Genomic DNA, 8094 nt, shown 5'->3' with positions numbered 1-8094 from the left:
ACCTCCCTGTGGTTCGACCCCGGTCTTGCCGAGTTATTTATTACTTCGACACTCCTGCACTTGGGAGAAGACATCAATCTTTTAATCGTGTCACTTAACATATGCAAAATTAGTAAACTCGATTCGATTTTACGAGTTTACTAAATTATGATATGAACCAAGTCAGGTTCAAATTTAGCCTTAAAATATCTACCGATTAATTTTGCGAGATTAAACATATTTTTCAAACCATATATTGGATAAAGCTAAAATTTTACAAGGAAATATTAGATGCATGAAAATATATTGTGGTAATTTTTTAGGTCAAATAGAGTTAGAGAACAAGAACATAATATTTCAAAGGGTCAAAGTTAGTAAACTAATATTATCAAATATGTCAAATAAGACCTTCGTGTATTGCTTTGGATATATCTAGAGCTACAGGTAAAATTTGCTTCGATTAAAGTTAGGATATAATTAGATATCTGAAACTTTCCAACTATATATCGTAGGCCCAATAATTCATCAAAATGAGAGAAAACAACATGTTTGAAATCAGGACTCAAATCTGCCAAGAATATACAAAAATTAGAGATTCAAGTTATATGAAGAAATTTTAACATGAAAACTTTTTTAGTATTCTATTTTATTTATTTATTTAATTTTAAATAATTATTTTTAATTTAAATTTTTTTCTAGCGTATTAGACATTGTTTAGAGATTTATTTCATTATTGAATTTATATTTGTTAATTATTAATTTAAACTCATTAGTTTCTAATCCAAAAAGGATCTATCAAGACTTAATGTAATGGAAATAACTAGGTTGTTATTAAATTTATATATGCTTCCTATCTTTTAGTGATTCTCATGCATTAAGAAATTTTATTTTGTAACTTTTTATTTTTCTATATCATTAATTTTTTTATTTTATTTAGATCATTTATTGATTATAAATAATTAACTTATTTTATCTTATTTTAATACAATTTATTTTTTAATTAAAATTATTAATATATAATTAATTAAAAAATTACTTATAATTTTATAATTTTCCTATTTGAATTTACAATCTAAATTTATATTATATTTTTTAAACTATATCAAAACAAAAAAAAAATTGTTAATAACCTTTACTACAAGGATAAGGAAGAGACACGATAAAACACTACAAAATTTAACCATAAGAGGCTGACAAGGCAACAAAAAATTACGCAGCTTTGAAAGACCATCTCCTCAAAACAAAAACAAAACCAATTATCCGACGGCACTTCTTTAGGGTTCATAAAGTCAAACAGGAACGCGCTTGCTTAATCACTTACTACTTCAAACAGAGAGAGAGAGAAAACGATGGGGTCTAGAGACAAGGACCAAACGGCACCGCATCACCAGCCTCTCCTTAGCAGCCTCGTTGTACGTCCATCTGTCAGCGACGGAGGTGATGCCGCCGGAGGTGGAGGCCGAGCCGGTGGTAGCGATTACGAGCCTGGCGAGGTCCGCCGTGAACTTCCATCGTATTCTCGCTCCGATCGATACTCTGACGATCCTGGTTCGGTTTTTTCCTCTTTATTTTAGCTTGTTCGTTTTTTTTTTAATCTGCTTTTATTTTAATTAATATTCATATATGTGAAGTCCATTCTTTTCTTTTTTTGAAACCCTAGATCGGAGTAGTAGAGTTATTTGAGTCATAATATAATGATACGATTGGCTGTAGATTTATTTTCAGCTCTAGAACTAGCATTCTGAAAGCTATGTTTTTTTTTATTATTATTTTATGAATTGTGTGTTTGAAGGACAGGAGTGGAGTGATCCGAGGGGAAGTTTTCCTTATAATAACACAATTCATGACATGAATGAAATTGATTGGTTATTTTAGGTTGCAATGTGCACCTTTTATTGCTTAGTTTATGGAAATCATCGTTTAATTATGTGTAAAGTCTTCTGATATCGATAATGAAGCTAATATTAACTATTTCGAATCTAGCTTGTATCTCATAGAATGAGAACATATCGGTTTAATTGTGTAACTTTGTTGGGTGGAGCTCGGTTTAATTTTGTAATCCTGTGTATGCTTTGTTTGTTGCTTCATAAAAGTTGATAGTGGAATGCTGAGGTGGCATCATTTCACAGTTTGATGTTAAGCCTCCAAATGATTGAATTGCTGGAAACTTTACAGTGGGTCATCTGGTTAAAATATCCTTCTAGCTTATGTTAAAATATTGGGCATTAAAATGGTGATACCAAGTGTTTGTCAATATGTGATGATTCAAGTAGAAGGATTTAGAACTGAAAAGAAAATACATCGACCTTTTCGTCTATTGTGTATCCAATTGTGATCTTCCTCTTCTTCTTTTTTCCAATTAATTTAGCAATGATGTTTCTAATTTGTAGAATAAACAATGAATCCTGTAAGTGAATGTTGTAATCACATTCAACTTTCCAGAGGTTAGGTAAATGTTGAAAATACCAAAAATAATAAAAAAATAATAGTTTTTCCCTAGAGTATGTTTTGCCTACTAAATGGCATATCAAATATAGAGTGAGATCTAAATCATCCCATATATGATGAAGTCATTATGTATTGAAGAGAAAAGTAGAAGTATGACCATGAAAAGTTTGTTTTTCAATTGCATATTGGATACCTCTGGAGTATGCAAGCTTCTTCTCAAGATAGGTTTTTTGGATGTGGGGGGAGTCTATATCTAAGCATGCTACTGCATTCTTAAACTTAAACTTTGAATGTAATGATACTACTACCTTTACTTTTTTGAGGCTTAAGTGTGCTATTACTAGTATTTTTCACTAAAATTTATAACTGAAAAGGAACTTCTGAACGTGATTGCATGTTGTAGAACTTCTACAGGACCCATGGCATGCCTGTGGAAATGAGTATCTTTTATTGTGGGTTGAATTATTTTGGAACAATAAGAGACGAGAATGGGATCAATAATTGATTTATTTTTCTTCGACAATTGGTTGAGAGGCTGTACTGTATAGGCTTCACTGAGAAATAGTAATCAACTTCCTCTTGCAATTTGCTTCTCTTATGCTGAATAACCTGTTTTATATTTTATAAGTTGAAATGGTTCTCATAACACTATGGTTTGTATTTCTCCTCATTTGATGTGATATTTTTTCTTTTGCACTATTAGATAGAATATTTTCAAAGGTTTCTTGTCAGCATTTGACATCTTGTTATATTTATAAATTTCTGCAGAGTCGGATATAAAATCATATTAGGCAGTCATTTTGGTCATATAGTATTTATTCAACAAGTTCATCTATTTATACACCAAAGTGCTTTTTTTCCCACTCATTGCATTTCATGTCGAGCTTCTTGGTCTACTATCATATGAGTGTCGAATTGCAAGTAAATTTTGTTGTTGTGTGTTACAGCTTGCCTGCAAGAACTTGGGTCTTGAGGAAGGCATGTTGGTGTGAGTGCAGTCTTGGATCATGATCTCAGGGGATTTGGTTTTTCTATTATGGTCAATATATTTATGGGAAATGCAACTATCATTATTTTGAGTGGTATGGGAACTCCATCGGATGCTTGTGTCATTTTGCTGGAAAGCCATTTTTATGTGTATGTTCAGGGATGTTGGGGGACTTAATAAAATGGTTTTGTATAGCGTGGGGAAAACAAATGTTGCCCTGTACAAGCTGTTTTCTCTTAAGGATAATTGAGATGCAATATGGTCTGTGAGTGTTTTTGGATACCACCATTATCAATTGCAACAGTAACCTTGATTTAAGTGGTAAGGGACAATGGGGCTGGTATGTTTGGGGTGTGATCAAGTGTGCAGGCTGCCTTTCGACACCTGGAATTATTGCAGCTAGCTGATGGGTATCTGGATCAGGTTTTTTTTTTTTTTGTTTTAGTTGGTGGTAAATTCCTGGTAACTGGTAAATTCTAGAAGGTATCTGAATCTGTGTTGGAATTATTGTTGCAAGAATCGGTGGCTTGATTGGGATTTTCATTATTTTAATTTACTCTTCAACATTTGGATGGTTGAATCAGGTTGAGTTGAATGGTTCTTAGTAGCTGTTCAGGAATTCTACTTTTCAGCATTGCTACATCAAGTCTGAAGTCCATAAGAACTGGGGAATTCTATTATCATCTCATTTTTCTAGTCTCTGTTGTGCTGTTTAGTTTTTGTTTAATTGGTGATTATTTAGTCTGGGAAGTTGCTGCATACCTCTTTAAAATCTTGGGTGATGGTCTCCATTGGGTTCCGATTTCCAATTTACTTTAACTGGCTGTATGGGGCAGGTATTAACCGGTGGCAGATTGAACATAAAAAGTACCATTTTGTGTCAAGGCAGGTTGTAATGGCTTCAGCCTACCTTCTACCTTGAGCTATGGGGTACTGTGGTTGATAGGAACATATATTGTATGAACTGTTTCTAATAAAACACTCTGGTTTCTGAAGATAATTGGGACTAATTGGTAGCTACTTGATTTTGTGAATTATTTGGCTACTGTGAACATTAGTGTCTTCTACTGGTGGAGTACTTCGTCTTCCTGCTCTTATTGAAGCATGTTTTGACTGAAGTTCCTGGGACATGCTTGTGATTGGGTTTTGCTGGTTTGTGCTGGATTCAAAGTTTCATTCCCATTGCTTTTGTGAAGTTATGGCTGCTCCTGATAAATTGTATTGGTGTTGGTAGTTCAGTGCTTAGGCTAGAAACATATCTTTAAGGATGCTGTTGGTGATGAAATAGCTGGGGATGGCATGTTAAAGTAGGAAAACTGGACTTGATTTGTTCTCATATATAGGTTGTGGTGATTTCAAGTAATTGGTTTTAGTTATCTCCCCCTCCAGTTGTATTCAATATAATATGGGCTATCATTCTGAGAGATAGCAACAGACCTTTATCATGCAAACGCCTTGCTCTTCCACGCTTGATATCTCCTTTTATACCACTTTTTATGGGGAGATGCCCTGCCTGATGATTGATGTCATTGCAATTTTGTTGAATTGGTTATTTCACAGTTTTTGGGTTAAATCTGCGGCTAGCATTGCTACTTTGCTCATCTTTAGACTTTGCTGGCTTTTTTCCAGGGTATAGACTTCGTGCAGGTTCTGGTTCTCCTGTACGTCGTAGGGATGCAGATCGCCGATACAGTTCTGATTTTGATAATTCAGGGGCCCCACCTCGAGGTCGTGATTTCAGCAATGGGAGGGATCGTGGCAGATTTCGAGATTCTTCACCCCCTTATGCTCGAGGAAGAGGTGGCGGCAGACCACTTGGCAGAGGTTTTGATGGGCCTGGATTTGGTCCAGGGCCTCTTAGAGGGGAGGGCATGAGTAGGAATAATCCAAATGTACGCCCAAGGGAAGGCGACTGGATCTGCTCTGATCCTTTGTAAGTTCGTTGTCTTTTTTTTTTTTTTGTAGTGATAAAAGAAAAGGTTTTACACTTTAACAATTGATTTTGTTTTAGCATGTTTCTTATGATACCATGAGATGGGGTGCCTTCGGATCTTATGCTATTTTTTCCTGTCTCAGATGTGGCAACCTGAACTTTGCAAGGAGAGAGTACTGTAACAACTGCAAAAGGCCTCGATATAGACCTGGGGGGAGTCCTCGGCGGGCCTATCCTGGCCCTCCACCTCCACATGCTCCTCCAAGACGCTTTCCTGGTCCTCCATTGGATCTTTCTCCAGGCAGGACCATGAATGGCTATAGGTCTCCTCCTCGAGGTTGGTCCAGAGATGGACCCAGAGATTTTGGGCCTGGTGGTCCTCCACCTCCTAGGCAAGGAGGCAGGTTTTCTGACCATGATATGCGGAGGGAGCGGTCTGATTATCCAGATGATGAGTACAGGGGGAGGAACAAATTTGATAGGCCTATGCCAATGGACTGGGGTCATAAAGACCGTGGAAGGGATGGCCTTTTCAATGAAAGGAAAGGGTTTGAGAGGCGGCCACCCTCTCCACCTCTACCTTCACCTTCACTTCCTCAACGTGGCAGATGGGGACGTGATGGGAGAGATAGGAGCAGATCACCAATTAGGGGAGCTCCACCACCAAAAGAGTTTCGACAGGATATGTACATGGAGCGGGGGCGAGATGATCGGCATCCTGTTGGGCGAGACAGAATGAGACATGTGTATTGACTGTAGTGAGGCTATGGAGTTTGATTGGTTCATCTTGGTATAATAGTAATTGTGCTCTTTGTTGGGTGATGATGGATGTTATGGCACAGCTCTGAATTTATTAGCGTTTTCCGACTATTTTAAAGATTGCGTGATTTTTTTTATTAATTTTGTTTGGAAATTTATCTTAGGTATGATGCATTAATTTGGTTATTCAATCTTATTTTTTTTAAAAAAAAAAAAAACACTTGGAACCGGTTTATAGTTGTAGTTACAGTCGCCGTATCACTTGCGGCACCGAAACTAATTTTTTGCTGCTCTCGGATGGTTTTTTTTTTTAATTTATGAAAAATGCACTTAGTTACAATTTGGCATGTTAAGCAGTGGTGCAATGATTCATCATATAATTTACTACTGTGATTATCAAGAATACAAGATGGTGTCTGCATATTTATTATTTGAGAAATTTAAACTTGTAGTTTTGGTTTTTTTTTTTTTTTAAAGTTTACTTGCTATACTTTCCAATTTACATTCGTAGTCAACAAATTTCTTAACATGATAAACTGACCAATTAACATACCAATCGTGACTTTTTCGTTTAAATTAGTTTCTTCCTCATTCTGAACCCAAATTGAATAAAAATACTATTGTTTCTAATTGATTTTTCACACAATTTCTTTTGTTTAATTGTGGTTGTGTTTTTATATATAATATTGTTGGAATCTTGTACGAGAATTTCATTTGGAGCTCGGTAACAAACATGTGTGTTTTAAATTTTTTTTTGGATTGAGATTTCAAAAATCATTTCTAATGCATTTTGTTATTATTATTAAACAATTAATTCATTTGTTTATAAGTTGCCTTTACTTTATGTAAATAAAAAGCACAAATTTATGAATGTACAAACATAAATCTTGATGGTAGAAAAACCACAAGTCTATTAGTCTTGTTTAGTCTACAATAATCAACATCTCAAACACAATCTTGCTAGTGGAAAAACAATTAGTCATGTTTTTTTTAACACTTAGAAAAAATCTCTAATTTGAAAATATCATATTAATGTTTACATAACTTTGTTTTTTAATCTTTTCTTCAAACATGTTTAATTAAATTTTTGACTCTTCTAATAACTTTATTTAATTATCAAATTTCGTTATTTTTTAATAAAAAAAACCTTAAAAAACCTCAAATTATTTCTCATGGGTTAGGGTTCATATAACCCTATTTTTATAATCATTGCTTTAAACATGTTTGATTGATATAATAAAGCTTTTATTAACTTTGTTTAACCTAACAAATAATATTTATTTGGAAATCCTAAAAAACTCCTAAATTGTAGCTTATGGTATTGTTCATACATCCTTAGTTTGTTTAATAATTATTTAACCATAATGTAATAGTATATTCTTTACCATTGTATTATACAAAATGCTCATCAACATGATGGTTCTTTGTATGTCTAAAAAAATTGATGTTCTAACTATATATCTTACATAAACATATTGTTCATATACAAACAAGTATATGACGTCGATTTTAATGGCTTTTAAAAAAAAAAGATAATAGAAAAAATAAGATTGTTGATGATGCCTCAACATTACATATATTAAGTATGCATGAACATGAACTTAAAGAAGAAATTTATATAAATGTTGTATTGATACTAATATTGATCCTTTGATATTGAGAAAGCCTTATGTTATTTGGGCAAGCCCAATAATAGTAGGATACTTGAAACTAAATATTTTTCTTCATATGATGAAGAAGTTGAAAAAAGCAATAAAATTTTACTACTTTTGGGTTAAAAGATTTGAATTTTGATGAATATGAGTAGAGTAAATAAAGTGTTATTACTTTTGGGTTGTGGTTGATAGATCCATTAAGTATAAAAAATCTCATGTTTTCACCAATATCAATCATTCCAGAGATGTGTTAAGATAGTATGAAATGAAGAATAAATATCACCTTAAAAATATATTAATTAGAAAGAGAAGGTTGCAGCAACATGTACTAG

General features: G+C 33.7%; 1 protein-coding gene across 1 annotated transcript; it reads left to right on the top strand.

The window, feature by feature from the left end:
* The first annotated feature begins 1180 nt into the window (after positions 1-1180).
* On the top strand, positions 1181-6285 carry LOC105114920 (polyadenylation factor subunit 2-like). Its single transcript, XM_011011650.1, has 3 exons — positions 1181-1527; positions 5045-5348; positions 5492-6285. The coding sequence occupies exons 1-3, from the start codon at positions 1329-1331 to the stop codon at positions 6099-6101; spliced, it is 1113 nt and encodes a 370-aa protein (XP_011009952.1). The 5' UTR covers positions 1181-1328; the 3' UTR covers positions 6102-6285.
* The last annotated feature ends 1809 nt before the right edge of the window (positions 6286-8094 follow it).

This window comes from Populus euphratica, unplaced genomic scaffold, assembly GCF_000495115.2.
Source record: "Populus euphratica unplaced genomic scaffold, PopEup_1.0 scaffold596.1, whole genome shotgun sequence".
Classification (NCBI taxonomy): Eukaryota; Viridiplantae; Streptophyta; class Magnoliopsida; order Malpighiales; family Salicaceae; genus Populus; species Populus euphratica.
This window is presented reverse-complemented; position numbering and strand designations above follow the sequence as displayed.